Raw genomic sequence first — 18153 nt, forward strand, 5'->3', positions numbered from 1 at the left:
CAGCGGCGGCGGGGGGTTCGGGGCGGGTCGCTGGGCCCTTGGCGCGGGGAACGGGCGGCGGGGCCGGCTTCCTCCCTGCGGAGGTGGGGGGAGGCGGGCAGCGGGGTGCGAGGGGCGCTGCCCCCGTTGTCTCGGCTGGTGGGGTCCTGTGGGGAGCCCCGAGGCGGCGCTGCGCGAAATGGCCGCGGGGCGCGGCGGGCCGCAGGCGGGCTGGCGGGGCGGCGGCTCCCGGCGCCTGCACAGAGCGCAGCGGGAGGCATGGAAATGGCACAAAGAGCGAAACCCCGTGGGGATGCTGTCGCCGCGCTGCGTGTTTGCCTCCCCGCCAGCACACGGCGCCCGCAAGCGTCGGTTTTGTCCGTGCCACCGCTTCTGTGAGCCCGCCCTGGTTGAATTAGGGTCTGGAGCACAAGGCTTACGAGGAGCGGCTGAGGGAGCTGGGGTTGTTTGGTCTGGAGAAGAGGAGGCTGAGGGGAGACCTTATTGCTCTCTACAGCTACCTGAAAGGAGGTTGTAGCGAGGTGGGGGTCGGTCTCTTCTCCCGAGTAACAAGGGATAGGACGAGAGGAAACGGCCTCAAGCTGCGCCAGGGGAAGTTTAGGTTGGATATTAGGAAAAACTTCTTCACTGAAAGGGTAGTCAGGCATTGGAACAGGCTGCCCAGGGCAGTGGTTGAGTCTCCATCCCTGGAGGTATTTAAAAGACGGGTAGGCGTGGTACTCGAGGACATGGTTCAGTGGTGGACTTGGCAGTGCTAGGTTAACGGTTGGACTCGATGATCTTAAGGGTCTTTTCCAACCTTAACGATTCTATTAATTATCACACCGCACACCTAACGCCCTTTTGCCCTTTATTAACTGCATAAACAACGATGGGGGAAAGCAAGGGTAATGAAATTACAGTATCTTCCCTGTCTAACCAGCAATCGAAGCCCCGCTATCATGTCGGGGTAAGAAAGGGATAACTTCCGTATGGCAACACCACAATTCGTTATTATATCAAATAAACTCCCCAAGCCTTAGCTTCCCCCGCTCGTACAGCTTCAGAGCCAGCACCCGCACGCAACTCGGAGTAAGGAGAACGGTGCCTGGGCGCCAGGACGCCCTGCGCTGGCACTCCTGCATCCTTCTGTGAATCTGCCCCGTCTCGTCTAGCCCGCTGGTGGCCAACAGCCTGATTCATTAATGGCGAAGTTCATCCAAAAAGCACAAGAACTGAGCTGTGCAACAAGAAAGGATGTTTCAGCCAGACTGCCTAAAATTTTGTTTTACCTCGATGTGTACAAATTAATGACTAATAAGCAAATGCATCTTCGCGTCTCTGCTAAACGTGAAACACTTCTAAGCTCTTTAATTAATATGTCTTAACTTGCAGTAAACAGGCCTTGATGATTCCTAGACACAGTTTCTCCTTACAAAATCAAGGCAGGCGTATGGTTGACAGTCCTAATATTAAGATTAAAAAAACAAATAAAAAATGTCTTCCCTTAGCCCCTCAGCTCTCACAGGGTACTGAGCCATCTACATCCCCAAGCAGTTGCTTTCTCCCAGCCTCTGGGTTTGCTGACTGTGCAGGCAGCTCATCTGGCTTTAAGAACATAAGTCATCCATGGTTTGCCTATTAAACCTGGGAATTAGCACTGGTAAATAAAGGCAGGTTAACAGACCAATCTAAAGGTTAGCAGGTCATGTTACTGCACAGGTAAAGACATTTAGTTATTTACTCCTGGCATTTCTATGAGGAAAACACGCCTGGCTGTGTAATCCTCTTACTTTTCCCTTTGAGGACAGCTGCTGCACCAGAAACTCCCGAGTAATCGGTGGGATTATAACACCATCGGCTAGAGAGAAGGACTTCAGGACTGAGAGGCTGAGGGTTAGGAAAGTGGGGAGGTAACTAAAAGACAGGCTTGGCACCGGGGCCATGGAGTTTGGTGGGAGACAATCTGTCAGGTGAGGCTCCAGCTTGAGAATTAATGCTTAAGGAGGGGTGGAGACCTCAAAGTCCCCACTCCCTGCTCTCAGTGAGCTCTGACTAGGCTAGGTTCCCACTGACCAGCCCAGGCCGTATCGCCACTGCTTTTCAGCGTTGGTCAGCTTGTGGGGACTTGGCAGCAATAGCCAAAGCTCCCATGTAATCCAGCAAACTCAGTTTCTCAGAAACTTTCCTCTTCCCTATATCCATGCACAAAAGGTGACCCAAAGGCCTGCTCTGGCTTCTCTGGGGAAAGGACTGAGCCTGCTGTAGATCTGCACAGTGTTTGTTCTAGCTGCCAGCTTTGACTCGGTCTCCCTGAGTGAGCCTGTCCAGTGCAAACGTGTCCTTCGTGCATGTGTGAGCCCTGTCAGCTTTGCTCTGGAAGCCTGTAAAGCACAGTGTTCTTGCTCACCCTCTCTAGATCCACCAAAGAGGTTTAAATTAACTCTGAATGAGCCCTTTCCCTCTTGAGGGAAGTTTAGGCACCTGACTAGAGGCAACAAACCAGCACTTATCCATTGGCCACCTTGGTTAGGAAAGCAAAATACTCAGGCCAGAAACACACAGAGATGCCTATATGCTTTAGAAACAGGTCTCATTCACAGGGTTTCCTTGATCCTTGACCTTGGCAAAGGTCAGCATCTGATGCTTGAGGTGGCAGCTTTGTTAGGCAAGGCATCTTCCACAAGTCTATCGCCCCATTCCTTTGGAAATGCTGTTCACATGTGAGTGAGACAGCGCCAAATACTCTCCCCGTTCCCTTGTGCCAGAAAAGAGGAACAGAGAGGAGGGGGACCCTGACCTCAGCTCCTGCGCAACAAATGTACACTGCCCTCTGCAATGGCTTTGACAAAGCCTGTCTGGTCTCTTCAGTAGAGAAAGCCAACCCACAGTGTTAGCAAGGCCACTTTCTGGATGCTTACTGCCTGCGTTAGACCCGGGAACGACCCAGATTCTGCGCTGATCTCATTTGCCTTTCATCAGTACTTCATTTCTGTTGGCAAACGCACCCTTTTACACTCTTTGGGATCCTTAAGTTTTTCTTAGCTCAACAGCTACATCATAGGACAGAAGTTTTGCAACAGATTTAAGTACACATTTGGTTATGAAATCGCTAGCGATGCAACTGATCTGACCTGTAATTTTATCAAAGACTAACTTAAACCCGCTGACTCCGGTGATGCTGCTGCTTGTAAATGGAAATTGCCCGGGCTCCCATCTGGGCTCTTTCTGCTACTGTGGATAAAGGAGTTGCAACTTTGTTACGGACAGAATATGCCCACTGGCTTTTGTATTTTAAATGAAAGCCTAGGAAAAGACTTCCTGCATTCAGCTGATAAACACAGGCACTGTATTTTTGTCCTTTATTTCGCTTACCCAGAACTGCAATACATAGTAACAAAAAAATGCTAAAGAGAAAATTCTGTTAAATTAAGGATATTCAATTTTGAGATACATTAATTTCCCCTACCAGTGTCAGAAGGCAGCTTCACTTTCAAGTGAGCTAGCTGCATGTCCTGCCTGCTATGCAATTCCATGGGGCAGGCATCCTCATTACCTGCAGCTTGGTTTGGCTCTAATATGACTCTTTGAAGGGATGCATGGACCAGAGGTGCAGAACCATTTGTATAGCTGGTAGCCTAACATCAAACCATTTTGGCTTCTCTATATACATATATACAGTTTAAACCTGAAGCTATGTTTTTCAGGAATTAATTATTATGAAAAAGAAAGTTTTTAAAGTATCAACCAAACAAAAATAAGCTTTAAACCATCTGCAAGTTAATTTAGCCACATAATGACTGCACACTTCCCAGGACAGGCACTGGTAGGGGTACCTGCACTTGCTGGCACCTGCCAGCACTTGCTTCCAGTGGTGCATGCAAAATGCTGCCTTTGTAAAACATTTCCTGGTTATAAAGCCTCCTAATATTTACAAGGTGGCAGCTAACAATTTCAGCTGTAAATAGAGAAGCACATGTTTTTTTATTTTTCTTCCCCACCTATAATTTTTTTGATCCCTGATTTATTATCATCTTCCCCTCTATTGTCAAATAATAACTGTACACAGAACAGCAAGACTAGAATGGCCCGACCATCTCAGTCAAGGCTCTCTGACTTGAATAGCTTATTTCTGGGCCCAAAATTCATGCAGAGATCTAAATATCTGTTAGCAAATAATCCAATGTAACTCCAGAAGCAATGCCGTGACTCATGTCTGCAGTTCCTACGAGGATCTCGGGTTCATATCTGAAAACCCAGGCGGGAGAAGGCGGCGGTCGCCGTGCGTCTCCCTGCCATCGCCTTCTGTATTCCCTGCCGTACTGATTGTCTGCGGCGATAAGGCGAAGCAGGAGCCTGGCAGAGGTGGCTCTGACCTCCTGCTCTGAGCGTGCCTGCGCTGAGAGAGGCTAGGACGTGGTACTGCCCTCCCACTCCACGTCCTCGTGTGGGGTTTGGCACCTCCTGCCTCTCCCTTGCCTTCCTGCGCTGCCCGTCATTCTGAGTGACAGTCCTCAGCGGGCAAGTGGAGTATAAGAGGGAGACAGCTCCGTGCCTTGGACTACCAGAAGGATTTCTGAGCTTCAGGTTGCATTTTCCCTGCTCGGTGTATTTGCTAAGAGAAAAACTTCTTCCTGACATGGCTAATGGGTAAGAGAAAATCATACTAATTCTTCTCTAACGTGAAGGGCAGTGGGGGTGGGATATATTCGTCTGGGAGATGTGTAAAAGGGAGTTATGTGAAATACAGCACTGCAATAACCCTGCTTCCTCTTTCTAGTCTGGTTTACTAACTGACCTCAGCGTAAAAGTTGGTGAGACAACTGAATCGTGAGCTGTTTTAGCTAAAATAAGGTGATGCTAAGATCAGGTTTTGCTTAAACATAGCTGATAGCATAGAATCGGTTCTCCAAATTTCACCTGCCTGCCGAGGACCTTGACAGAGCGTTTGCCGAGTAACTGCCCACTCTTACATTTGTCCCTTGACAACGCATTTTCCTTTCCACCTACAAAACCTGTCTTATTTATCCTTTGGTATTTCAAATACCAACTTTAAACTAAGAAAATCACCAGACTCAAGTAAAATACACACTGGTATAAGAGGAAAATTGAGATAATTGCTTGTATCTCTATTAACCATATAAGTTGATGCATGTACTTCACAGCCTTTGAACCAATTTTTTTTTAAATGATTGGAAATTCCTTGTAAATGGCTGCTTACCAGGCTTTCCAAATGCTCTTCTTCTCTCTGCCAAGATTAAAGGCTTTTTAAAAATTGGATGTTGTTCAAAGGGTCTCTGAAGGTAAATTTTCTTTAGAGATGTTCAATCAAACCTTCTTTGCAGGGCTCCATGTGACCCATTTGCAGTACATGTTTTGCTTGCTTTGACACTGTTGACTTGCTCACATGATTCACCACTGACCCTTTAAGACTTCATGTCTTGAGACTTCATGTCTTGAGTCATTTCTGATTTATAGCAATAAAAGACTTCTTCTTGGGGCATTGTTTTGGACAGAATTAAGGTTTCATACAAGAAAATAATTTGGAAAAATAGGCACACCATGTGAATGTTTCACTTGCAAGCTATAATAAAATGGAAATGTTTGTTAGATTCTTTTGCTCTAGCTGCACTGGTGGTGCATTAGAGTTGTTACTATTGCAAAGAGCTTCCCCCAAAAGTTTTCTCAGCTCTTACAAGTGCAGACTGTGTGTTATTGGGGTGGTGCTTTGCACCTGTTAGCACATCCAAGCAAGATTCCAACTGGCCAAGATCCAACTGGCCAGACTTCTTGCACAAAATTAATTAATTCTATGTGAAAGCACAAATCTAACAGCTGAGAGATTTCACCATAGGGAGGGGATTGAGAATTAATGATAAAAATCTCTGGTTTGAGTCATACATGCAATCATATTGAAAACCAGAGAGTAAATATGCAATACTCTTTTTCAGGAAAACCTTACCTAAATGCTGTGTGTCATGGATTTGCATGAAGGTGTTGGGCTGCTTCTCTTTGAAGTTGTCTCACCCCACATGTGTAAGCTAAGTTTATGGACCTTTATTAAAGAAATACTGTCCAGACAGAATTTTTACAAGATGACTATGTAAGTTGCTAAACAAGTTCTTTGCTTTGGCAGGGATGTATTTTTCTTTATTCTAATCTTGAGTTACAATGTGTACAGGTGCTCTGCTCTGTTTGAAAACTAAAGGGACAACAAAAAGGAGAGGAAAAGTCCATGATAACATTGTGGTAGCACCCAGCAGAGAAAAAGGAGAGAAAAGGCTTTTATTTTATAAAATTAAGTGACTTTAGAGTTTTGGGACACATTTTCTGAATGCGGGAATGCATTTAGTAGAAGTATATTTCTTAAATAAACATGAGGATTGAAATCCGTAGGTACGCTCTTGCTGTAACCCTCTCCTGAGTACACACCTTGAGCTTGCCTCCATGAGCTCATGTGATATTCCATAACATTTCTAGAAGAGGGAAGATCAAAGAGAGCCCTACAGTCCTTTACAAACACAGGACAAATCTGCCAAGAGCAGACCAAGAACAAGCAGTAGGTATTGAAGGGATGACAGATTTCCTGTATAGGTGACTTTTACCAAAATACATACATACTAAAATATATGTATATAAAATACTATATATATGGAACAAAATATTAAAAAAAAAAACCAAAACTTGATATCCCCTCTAATATTTCACATACCTTGGATGTTCAACAGACAGCAGACTTCTGTCCGCCACTGGTAGTTACTTCCAAAGTAAAAACTGTATTAAAGATAATATGGCAGTACTCAAACAGATGGCATAAGCTGATGCAGAGGAGTAGACAGCAGGAGGGTTCAGAACCCAGGAGAAAAGTGATCCAATAAAATTAGGTTAGTCCAAGGTAACACAAACACAGACGATGCTTGAAGTTTGAAAAACATCTCTGGTACTGTTCTGTGAATTTGCTGATCCTGTTCTTGGGAATTCAGCTGAGCTGAAACTCAGAAACTAAACAAGTTTCTGTTTAGTGTTGGTTTGTAAACTCTTTTGAGAAGGAATCACTCTTCTTAAGACTCTGGAAAGAATGGGGAGGTACAGCTGAAAATAAATAAAAATGCTGCTGTCGGTGGCTTCAGTGACATGTCGTGAGGCTAACTCCCCATGAAGTTGAGCAGGTGCCTCGTTTGGGCTGCACAGCCAGTATTGATAATGATGTGATGCTACAAGCCACACTTCTGCTGTATCAGCAGAGCCTGGGGTTTGGGCACGGGCTGAGCACAGCTCTTCTGTGACAGCCTCCTTCTGCTGCACTGAAAGATCCATGCAAGTACTTGTTCCAAGCAAAAATCTTCCTTCATATTCATGTTCAACCCTAGCAAAAAATATATCCTTTGGCTTCCATATACTAGAATTTTTAGTCCTTTTCCTTCTTTCAGGTATTGACACCCAGTTCAAAATTCAAGTGATCTTGTAGATTTTCCATCAACAACAATCTCAAAATATCACAGAGTCCAAGCAAAAACAGAGTGTCAGTGCCTCTAGCACAGCTGAGGTACGTGATGGCTCAGATTCCCAGCTGCAGGCAGGCTGAGGTGTGGCAGCCAACGTAGTTACGGTTGTCTGCCCTGCCCTTCTGTAGGACGTTGCTTTCTATTGCAGTCTAAATAATCATAGAATCGTTAGGGTTGGAAAGGACCTCTGAGATCATCGAGTCCAACCTGTTAACCTAACTGCCTGGTCCACCTCTAGACCATGTCCCTAAGCACCATATCCCCATGTTTTTTGAATACTTCCAGGGACTGTGATTGTACCACTTCCCTGAGCAGGCTGTTCCAATCCTTGACAACCCTTTGGGTGAAGAAATTTTCCCTAATATCCAATCTAAACTTCCCCTGGCACAATTTGAGCCCATTTCTTCTTGTCCTATCCCTTGTTACTTGGGAGAAGAGACCGACCCCCACCTCGCTACAACCTCCTTTCGGGTAGTTGTAGAGAGCGATAAGGTCTCCCCTCAGCCTCCTCTTCTCCAGACTAAACAACCCCAGCTCCCTCAGCCGCTCCTCATAAGACTTGTGCTCTAGACCCTTCACCAGCTTCGTTGCCCTTCAGACACACTCTAGCAATGCTGAGTATAATATGAATACCATATATGTTCTTTATGCTCCTCAGCTGCTACAGCTTATCCTGTGATGCATTGATGTAAACCGTCTGCTTTTGGCTCTTAACTCAGGGATATGAATTCCTTTGGGCAACAAGCTCTCAGGGAGTTAGGCGCAGATTGCTTATGCTTTTCAGGATTCTAATCTTAGGCTGTACAAGCTCCATCCCACAGTTACACAGACAATTCTGGAGAAAAAGGATTCCTCAATAATGTGAAGAAATGTGCCAACGATGGGGCAGGTGCCCGCCTGGCTCACGTTTTGCTCTTCCTGGCTCTCAAGCTGCCTCACGTCAAGGCTGCCACGTCAGAAGACTGTTTGTGACCTTACCACAGTATTTGTTTGCTCTTTCTGCTAGAGAGCATGGAATTTGCCACTGGCTGGAGGATGCAGCGAGTATCTCCATCTTGGCCAGAACAGAAGGAGAAGACATAACAGTAATCAGTTAGGAGGTTCAGAGTTGGGCTTGAAGATGCCTTGGTTCAGTGTGCGAGAACCAGCTGTTAAAATCATGGCAAGTTGCCCAAATGGCTATTTGAAAGAAATGCCCGTTCTTGACAAATTTCTGCACCTTTTTTCTTTTCTTGAGAATATCTGCTTTGGAGGAGAAATTCAAAATTATCAAGCAGCTCTTTTCTGGGCTTCAATGCATGCGCTAGTTTGTAACTGATTCATTCAACTGTCAGTCATTTAAAGATTAATCCACTTCTCTTTCTTCTCCCCTCTTTGATCCTATGTGTTAGGGTGGACGTAATGCCCTTGAAACTAGAGCTACCTTTGGGCGGTTCATCACAATAACAACCCTTCCTAAATCTTGTTGATAGACAGACAGACAGACTTCTGAAAACTATACACTGTTATGCAGGACAAAATTCCATTAAAATGTGGAAAGGACCAGCCTGGGTAGGTTCATATGTGCATCAGAGATCAGTGCATGAGCAAATTTTATTGTGTGCAGACCCTGTTGTGATCCTTCATCACGCTGACTTTATGCTAGGATAACCACATGTATGGGCGAAGGAAAGCATCTCTAGTGTGGAGCCTTGCAGGAAAAAAGGTAGGAAGAGTTGTATATAAGATTGCCGCTAGAAAAACCTCACAGAGAGAACTCTTTGCTTCCTGTTTTGTTGTGTAGTGTTGCTGCACGCTGATAACAATCTCCTGCTTGCCTCTGGTTTGTACATAGAATCCTCCTGAATGAATCGCCACCATCTTCATTTTTATTTCAGTGCACGGAAAACTGCAGGAAGGCTTATTAACAAGAACGTTGTTAACATATATTCTAAAATAACCTTAGGGAAGGCTCAAGTTTCCTTACCGGTTACCTGCATTCTGTAGATAGGAACATGAACCGTAAGCTCTATGGTTTTCAGAGCAGCACTGACAGGAAGGTGTGGGGAGAAGAGAAGCCCCTCGTGATGACAAGATAATATCCAGAACATAGAGTAACATTAGAAGACTCTAGAAGTGACTTGCAGAAATAACAGCATGTGTCTTTTTTAACGTGTATTTCTCTGGATTTCTTGACAGGAAGGCCATAAATCATGAACTTTCTAAACTTTTCAATGAGATGTGGGATATGGATGTTAACCGCCTTATGCCTGGGAAAGACTACACAATTGACTTGCAGGTAACCAATTGCTAAGTCACATGAGGATTAAGGGCAATATGGTAGTGTAGGGTGAGGGGGGGCATCGAGAAAAGGAGATGCGAAAAAAAAACTTGTGGGTCAAGATAAAGGCAGTTTAATAAAAGCAAAAGCAAAGGCTGCACGCAGAAGCAAAAGGAAAACAAAGATTTATTCTCTACTTCCCATCAGCAGGCGATGTCCAGCCACTTCCCGGGCAGCAGGGTTTCAATATGCATAGCGGTTGCTCCAGAAGACAAACATAGCAAATAAGGAACGCCGCCCCCCTTCCTCCTTCTTTCTCTTAACTTGTATTGCTGAGCAGACGTCATATGGTATGGAACATCCCTTTGGTCATTTTGGGTCAGCTGTCCTGGCTATGTCCCCTCCCAAGATCTCGCCCACCCCCAGCCTACTGGTGAGGGTGGGAAATGTTGGAGAGGCAGCCTTGATACTGTGCAAGCACTGCTCAGCAGTAGCCAAAACACTGGTGTGTTATCGACACCCTGCTAGCTACCAATAGAAAGCACAGGCCTATGAGGGCTGCTGCGGGGAAAACTAACTCCATCTCAGCCAGGCCCCTCTTTCCTTGAGAATACCCTTTTTAGAACAGAAACTTGAAAATCATCAGGAAACCCTCCTTTCCATTTTGGATGTGCGTATGAGCAACATTGATTAAAATGCCCTTAAACGTGGCCAACCAGAAGTCTTTGAAAACTTCAGAGCATCAGGATGCACCAGTCCAAAGCTGGTGGAGCTGCACAGAGCTACCTCGGCATCTCCCTGGCACTGGGGTGATGGCTGGGGCTGCAGTCATGAAGTCAGGAAGAGAAACCACAGGCTGAGCCTGAGGGATCCTACTCAGGAGTTGGATTGCTTAAGCATTATCATGGAGGAAAGGAGAATTAGACTGGCTAGCTTGGGGAGTAGAGACTCAGGAGAGAAACAACCCCTCTGCTGCACTGCATGGCCTCATAAACTAGATGCAGTAGGTCTGTGGGTTACAAATGAACAGAGAAGGAAGGTGCGCAAATCTCCTTTTTATTTATTTGTGGTGGGAGGGAGCTTTGGCTGTACATTACTTCTCTTTATCATTTGTGATGTCTATAGCATAGTAGCACAGCTGGTTACTGATCGGAACAGAGCTATCACATGGGTCATCACAATTATCTCTGAAAATGAGTCAACAGAGACATTTCAGGCTCTTACAGTGTCAGAGATTGTATCTTTTTTCTTTATGCTGGCAGTTCTTCTGTAATGTCTTCTCTTGTTTCATAGGAAGACTGTTCCTAACAAAGAATCCTGATAACATTCTGGGGTTTGTTTTGATTATTATAAAAGCAGGCACTGTCTCCTCTAAAGACATCTTACTTCTTTCATTGTTTTACTCTGATGTTTCTCCTAGGGAAAAGCAGGTGCCACACAGCAAGGCGACGGTGCTGTCCAGGACAGCGCAGCCAGACATCTGTTTCACAACGTAAATGAAGAACGCCTCAAGAGCATAAAAACTTTTGCAAGTGAGACCCGTTCTGTTGTTAATGGTGGAAATGACATGAAGAATCTGTGTTGGTTTTTATGTGTTTGCCTAAAATATAACATCATATATAATTTGGAAGGTGGTGAGGGTCATCAGGCCACATGTCATTTGAAGGTAGTTTCTACAACATTTGCATGGAGGTTACCTGTAGCCTCAGCCTCAGGAAGAACATCCTTTTGTGCCTTAGCCAAAACCTGAATGTCTCTGTGGTTCTTCCACTACGAAGTGAAATGGATGAGACTCTTGTCCTTGCTTTGAAGTTGTTCCATGTATTGGAAAAGACGCCAAAGTCATCTTTTCTCCTTTGATTACAGCTTCTAGCCCTTTCAGATAGCACTAGGTCCACAGCTACTTCTTGCATTTCTGTTGAGGGCTATACTTCGAGCATGTCTATGAATGTTATGTTTCCTTCCCTGATTTTTCTTTTCTCCAGATAGAGTTACATTAAGCTGATTGAACAGCCAGCATAATGGGGAGCACTGTTTTTCTCTGTTCCCCCCACTCCCCTCTGAGCCACACAATCCTGTGTCTAGTGCGGGCAGCTCTGGTACTCACTGAACCCTACGCCGAGTCCCTTCAGCTCACTAACTTGGCAGGAAAAGACTTAGGTTTTTTTACCTCGAGTGTTTTTCTGTCAGCGTGGTGTGCTGAATCAGCCCCCAGAGTCCACTGAGTGTCAGAGCACGAGTAGATGAAGCGACGGGAGGGTGCAGGTGGCAAAAAGGGTGCAAAGGAGAAAAGGAACCCATCCACTCAGTGGCCACATGCTCAAGCTCAAGCCATCTCATGTAGGTTTATGCTGTATTATTCCTCTACTGAAGTAATGCCTGCAAAGCCTTCTGCCAGCATAGCTCAAGTTCATAAGCCTGTGTCTGTAATTTTGGTGGTCAGATATGATTTGTTTTGGTAGAAGGTCATTATTGCTTCAGCACTTTGTTCCGTAAGGAAGCTCCGTAGCAAGCTGTTTATCTTAAAAAGTAGAGCAGTGGTCTGGCCTTGAGTCACCTCTAGACCTCCACTCGAGAGTGTACCTGAGAATGAAATTTGATACATAAAGGAATGTCTTTCTCTAAGGGCTGTCAAGGCATATTACATGGCATCTTTTTATGATGGCAGTCTCTAATGACTGGATTACACGTATAGTTAGGCATATGGCCTGTTCATCAGGATGAGCGTGCTGAAAGTTTCTCTTTTTCTGCAGCCTTTATTTTCTTATTGGACAACTATGAGACATCAACCGGTGTAGCAGAAGTAGTGACTCCAGAAGAAATAGCTGAAAACAATTGTTTTCTTGATGCTATCTTAGCAACAGAAGTCATGAAAGTGAGTAACACAGATCTCTTTTAGTCACTGAAAACACTGAATTAAAACGTAAACTGTGTATATATATCTTGGTTTTCTATCCTTCAGCTAGCTCATGAATATCTGCTTAAAAAAAACCTAGCAAAGCCAAACCTTGCCGATTTCAAACATCAGCTCTATGACATCTGGTTCCAGCTCTATGCCAGGAAAGAAGGAGACAGGTATGTTTGATGGATATGGCCCCTGATAATCTCGACGCCATGCGGACTCAGGTAAATATAAGCCTGAGTGACATCTGTTACGCACAGAACTGGAAGACAGCCTCAGAATATGGCCTAAATCAGGTGTTCATTGCTCCCACACTGATCGTGTTTAAAGACTTACTGATCAGATACTAACAGTATTGACCCTCGGGGTACACCGCTGCTGAATTGCCTCCAGCTGCACTTTGTGTCCCTAATCACAGGCCTTCAACCACAGACATTCATCCACTTTTCAGCCCACCACGTCATCCACTTTTCTAATCTGTACTTCATCAGTTTGTCTATGAGGCTGTTATGGGAGACAGTGTCAGAAGTCTTGCTAAAATCTGGATAAGCAGCAGTGATGCATCTGTGGCAATTACTAGCAACCTTCACCATCAAATACAAATTTAGACTTATTAGCTAGATTTCACTGCAAGTTTTGTGCAAAGTAAGGAAGAAAACCCAGCAAATCCAGACAAATAAAAAAACTGCTCACAAATCAACCTAAGCAAGCTTGTGCATCTTCTTGCCTTTTACCTCTGCCAATATGAACTATTTAAACACATAAAAGACCTATATATTATTCTTTGGTTTATTACAGACCTGATTCTTGCGGTTTTGAACATGTTTTTGTTGGAGAAACAAGGCGTGGTAAACAGATCTTAGGTTTGCACAACTGGGTGCAATTTTACCTTCAGGAAAAGCGCCAACAAATTGACTACAAGGGATATGTTGCTCGGAAGAACAAAACCAGGGTAAGAACAAGCAGGGTGCCTTTACAAATAAGACTAATGCATCCAGAGATAAAAGCTGTGGTAATGAATCAAGGCACAACGATGCAATCGTGGGCTCAACTACTTTGAACATAATTTGTTCCGGTGTATATAAGCAGAAGAAATACTAGCATGCCCTCAAGTCCAGCTTCTTTTTTTGCAAAAACTATTTTAGAAAGTAGTGCTGGTGTTTACAGAATCGCAACGCTGCTGAAGCTTAATTGAGATAAATGATCATGCACACTCCAGAGGACAAGAAAAAAGGCTGTGCTCCATCTATAGCACCCTGGCACAGCAAGGATGAGTGAATCCTGCAATGGCCTCAGAAATCTGGATTTGGAAATTGTATCTGTCCAGTCACAGCTGTGTTGGACATTATTCTGTTCTTTTGTTTATGCTTTCAGCCTGACAAAGATGACCAAGTTTTGAGCATCCAGTTCAGCTGGAAGGGCTTGGTCAAGCCAATTGGAAGCACCTTTATTGGTGTCAGCCCAGAGTTCGAATTTGCCCTTTACACCGTCATTTTCCTGCTGGCTGAAGAAAGAGTCACACGTGAAACAGTGAAGATAGAGGAATATGAGCTACAGATGGTTGTTTGCCGCCATGGGCACCACATTGGAACAGCATATCCAGTGCTTCTCAGCACCAGTAGTGAAGACTAGTAGGTAGAGTGATCAGGCAACATTTCTTTCTTTTTTGGGGGGTGGGGGTGTGGTGTGGACACAGACACGGGACCGGATGGCAGATTAAGTTGATGTGTGGTTTTATACAACTCATTTTGAGTAAAAATTGATGACTCACTCGCTTTTGGTCTGCAATGGAGTGTTTAATCAACAGCATACCATGGTTCAGTGTCTGACAAACCTTGAAACTTATTGCTGCTCATATTAAAGGCTGGATCAAACATACATCAGCCTTCCTTCATGCATGATAACGCTGTACTTTTCAGCAGATAATGGAATTTAGGAAAAGGCTATATTAAAATGGACACACTCTGTTAGCTACTGCGTATCTGAAAGAGCGATAACCCCACATTGCTTACATTTTGCCTTCCAGACAGGAACTATGATTTGGCACCAGCAGAACCACAGTACGATTTTTTCTCCTCTCCGAATTGCGTAAGAGGTTAATTTCAAATGCATTTTTACAGTTACAGTGCCCTTGACACACAGGAAACATTCAGATGTGAGAATGGTCATGAAATCAACAGCAGGTTGCATCGGCTTTGCCCAGGTTTGCTGGGAGCCACAGTAGGCTTTATCTCACCTAACGTTAACAGTCCACGGTATAGGCACCTGTCCGGCTCCCATTACAGGCAGTGATGCCTGCAGTCACTTCTCTGCTTGTGTAATCTGCATTAGGGTTAGATGAATGCGTAATCCATTCACTAGATCCCCAGTGGCAATCATAAGATGCCACTGGGCACACTGGTCCTAGTCCTGGACCTGGTCACTGGTCCTTCTGCTGATGTGGACGTGTCTGACCCCGTTCTTCCAAAATGCGTTCAGTACTCCAATGAAAGGAAGGTAATGCTTCTCCTCCCCATACCAATGCAGAAACAGGCAGATGCTGAGACCCTCCGAGAGTGTGACGAGGACCCGTTAGATACTCACATGCCACAAGAATTTCTCCAACAAAGCAAGAATCTTTACTCACACTGGTAACAGAACTGCTTTTGGCTATTTCTCTTCCTAAAGAGGACCAGAAAAGTCAGCCTATCACTGTGGAATGTAAAAGAGGAGACAAGATCATTTGTAATAAAGTACCCTTGGAAAACAAGAAAAACTTTACACTGAGGTGAGCAGGGATTTACAATGTTTTCCGTTTCTTAAAGCAATTTTCATATAATCGCAGTCTCTCCCAAAAGTTCACCAGCCCTAAGAATCTTTAACTCCCGGGGAGTTTGGTCCTAATCTCCTCTAAACTGTGGCCTGTAGCACTGGCTGGCATTTATTCACATACTTAGAAACATTACACAGAGCAAGCCAAGGGTTCCGACAGCTGTTGAAACTACACGAGAGGCGTTTCAGGCCTGATACAATTGAGAGAACAACAATAGAGGAGGAACCGATAGGCACCAATGAACAAGTTCACCCATCCCTGCAGCATCAAGGGCTGCTGAAGGACAAGAGAGTCCAAACTCAGGCTCTGGTGTATAGCTGAAGCACGCAGGATCTGAGGCAGATATCGGAAAGGGTACAAAATCACTGAGATGGCACACAGAATACCTGCTCCGTGGGCTGGAAACGCACTCTGTGGAAGGGGAAAGAAGGCACTCAGTTTCTTTCAAGTTGGGGAACTTCCCTGCAGGCAAGGGCCCACAGGTCACATTACAGGCCCAGACTGCTCTTCAGAGTCCTTCTTCATCTTCGCGTACGTGGCAGGGCAGAACTGAGAATACAGCTGAGCCAGCAAAGCCTGGGATGTGATGTCTAGCCTTGTCCCGTGGCTCAGTTTGTTCCATAAGTGCACCGCGTACGTGTTCTTAAGAAGCTTGTGAAGCTCCGAGGAGCTGATTGTATCAAATAACTTCTTCCAGTCCTCCCAGCAAATAGGATAAAAGGCTTCTGGGGAAAGCGCATGCACCCCTTTGCAGGTCGTGTTGTTCTGGATAGTACTGATGGAGCACCACTTCTTGAAGGCATGCGTTAGGAGATGAGGGCCCTGGTGAGCCCAGATCCAGCCATTGTAGTTCTCCACAAATTCCTGCATGCAAAGCTTCATGAACTCATGCTTGGGTGTGAAGGACAGAAAGGCCCCATTCAGTACATCCTGAGACTGCATACCGAGGGCATTGGTGAGGTTGTTCAAGTTCTTAAGCACAATGAAATCGGTGTCCAGGTAGATGCCACCAAATTTCCACATGATGGCAATCCTGCAGGCGTCAGACAGGACGGGTAAGAAATAAGGTTCCTTCTGATGCTCAGACTGCAAGTACCACTTTGCCAGAGGTGTCCCTGAGAAAAGCTCCTCCAAGTCCAGGGGCCGGATTTCCACGTTAGGGAAGCAGCTCAGCAACGAGAATGCCCAGTGGCTGGGTAATGAGACGTTACCATTTGCCAAGCCTTTCATGAGCACCACAATCCTTTTCCCAGGGTGCGTCCGGGCCGCTGACTCCACAGAGCACGTGAACAGGTAACTTGGGTTAGTTCGCTCCGAGGTCTCCACAAAAAACACATCCCCTAGGGAAGGAGGGGGCCCACCGGCAGTAGGATGGGGATGGTAAGGGAAAAACTGAGCACACCTGCTTTGTGCAGGCAAGCTGTAGAGCTGGCCCTCAGCATCCTCCCCAGTGCTCCAGTAGAACACAGCAGTGGCAAAGAACACAAATGAAATGGTGAGGATAAACAGAGCCTCCAGCCTGTGGCTCAGCACCACAGTGGTCAGTTTTGGCAGGCAGCTGGACATCCTGGGCAGTCTCGGTCCCGTTGGAGCCTGCTCTCCCAAGACAACTGTCGTGATCTGAAGGGGAGAAAAGAAGAAAAAGACACTGACAGTCAAGGCAGCAGACCACCAGCCTTGGGGCAGTGCAACAGCAGAAGAGAACTCTCCTTCCTTCACCTCAGGGCAGTATGCCTCAATTATGCCTTTTGGTCATTTCTGAAAGAGTCTCCTGGCTTCTCCATATTGTCACAGGGCCTTCAGGTCCCTCATCAGAAACTATTGCCCATCTTTGGATCCCTCTCTTTCAAACACAAAATAAGGATAAGTCTCTCCTTTCTGTATATCACAAACCAAGACTGATCCTCAGTTCTGTCCATGTATATTATCCATGTAAGTTGTGCTTGCCACTTGGAAGGCTATACAGCATTTGACGCACAAATGGCATACCTTCATGGTGGTGCACAACAAACTCTGGGAACAGCATTAGAGATGTTATCTGTCATATTCTAGAATTTCAAGTCATTCTGGACATGAGACATATATTCAAAAAGCCTAGGACGAGGAAATAGGAATGGTCGCTATGGATATTCATGAAGCTCTGTCAACAGACATTGGGTGGAACTGCTGCCCCGATGAAAATTTTTTCTCATTATGAGAATTTTTTCCCCTGATACACAGCCTGTACTTCCCCGAAACCAAACACAATGCTAAACCCCCAATGCTGTCATGAGTTCCTACCAAGCAGCCTCAGTATCCCAGAACCTTTCGAAATCAACCACTCACCCATACAGAGAGCCTGGCTCATTTTTCATGGCACTGTAGCAAAGCAGAATGGATGGATAGTGGGAGGGGACTTGATACAAGGCAGCTTTGGAGGCAGATGCAGACAATAAGGACAAGAACTGCCCAGGTAAAGAGAGTTTCAAAGCTGCTTCCCAAGCCTGCTCCCCTGCCAAGTCCTCACTTCTACCTCCTCTGGTAGATGGTGCTGCCTAAGCCAGCTGTCACCAATCCAGGATGCAAAGGCGATGCTGGCTGTGACCTGCTCAGCTCTGCCAGTGGAATCATCTGGTGATGGATATGCAATCCCCCCTCCACCCTACCCTTTCTTCCTCTCTTCCTCCTGCAAAATGGGGGGATGGAGAGGAAGAGA

The 18153-nt window shown here is 45.5% G+C and overlaps 2 protein-coding genes across 14 annotated transcripts in view; one reads left to right on the plus strand and one right to left on the minus strand.

The window, feature by feature from the left end:
• The window catches only part of LOC104021556 (lactosylceramide 4-alpha-galactosyltransferase-like), a 73429-nt gene that overhangs the window by 4838 nt on the left and 50438 nt on the right, over positions 1 to 18153 (minus strand). For 10 of the 11 annotated variants that reach the window (XM_087764749.1, XM_087764744.1, XM_087764745.1 and 7 more), the window contains one exon: positions 14303 to 17078. In XM_087764749.1, coding sequence (XP_087620875.1) covers positions 15942 to 17024 — 1083 coding nt within the window. In that variant the 5' untranslated portion in view covers positions 17025 to 17078 and the 3' untranslated portion in view covers positions 14303 to 15941. Of the gene's footprint in view, positions 1 to 14302; positions 17079 to 18153 lie in introns of those variants that run through there. The other variant, XR_015706346.1, reaches the window with a different exon arrangement.
• Positions 3729 to 14421, plus strand: LOC104012686 (poly(U)-specific endoribonuclease). Of its 3 annotated transcripts, none has more exons than XM_087764758.1 (8): positions 3729 to 4629; positions 5931 to 6082; positions 9663 to 9762; positions 11165 to 11276; positions 12498 to 12619; positions 12707 to 12819; positions 13445 to 13598; positions 14021 to 14421. In XM_087764758.1, exons 2-8 carry the CDS (start codon positions 5946 to 5948, stop codon positions 14276 to 14278), a joined length of 996 nt encoding a protein of 331 aa, XP_087620884.1. In that variant the 5' UTR covers positions 3729 to 4629; positions 5931 to 5945; the 3' UTR covers positions 14279 to 14421. The 3 variants fall into 3 exon arrangements, with proteins under 3 accessions (XP_087620884.1, XP_087620885.1, XP_009463349.1); XM_087764759.1 differs by having other exon boundaries at positions 3730 to 4629; positions 5931 to 6015; XM_009465074.2 differs by lacking the exon at positions 5931 to 6082 and having other exon boundaries at positions 3730 to 4629.

The sequence above is a fragment of the Nipponia nippon genome, unplaced genomic scaffold, assembly GCF_047370975.1.
Source record: "Nipponia nippon isolate SJK-2023a ecotype South Korea unplaced genomic scaffold, ASM4737097v1 scaffold_3, whole genome shotgun sequence".
Lineage (NCBI taxonomy): Eukaryota > Metazoa > Chordata > Aves > Pelecaniformes > Threskiornithidae > Nipponia > Nipponia nippon.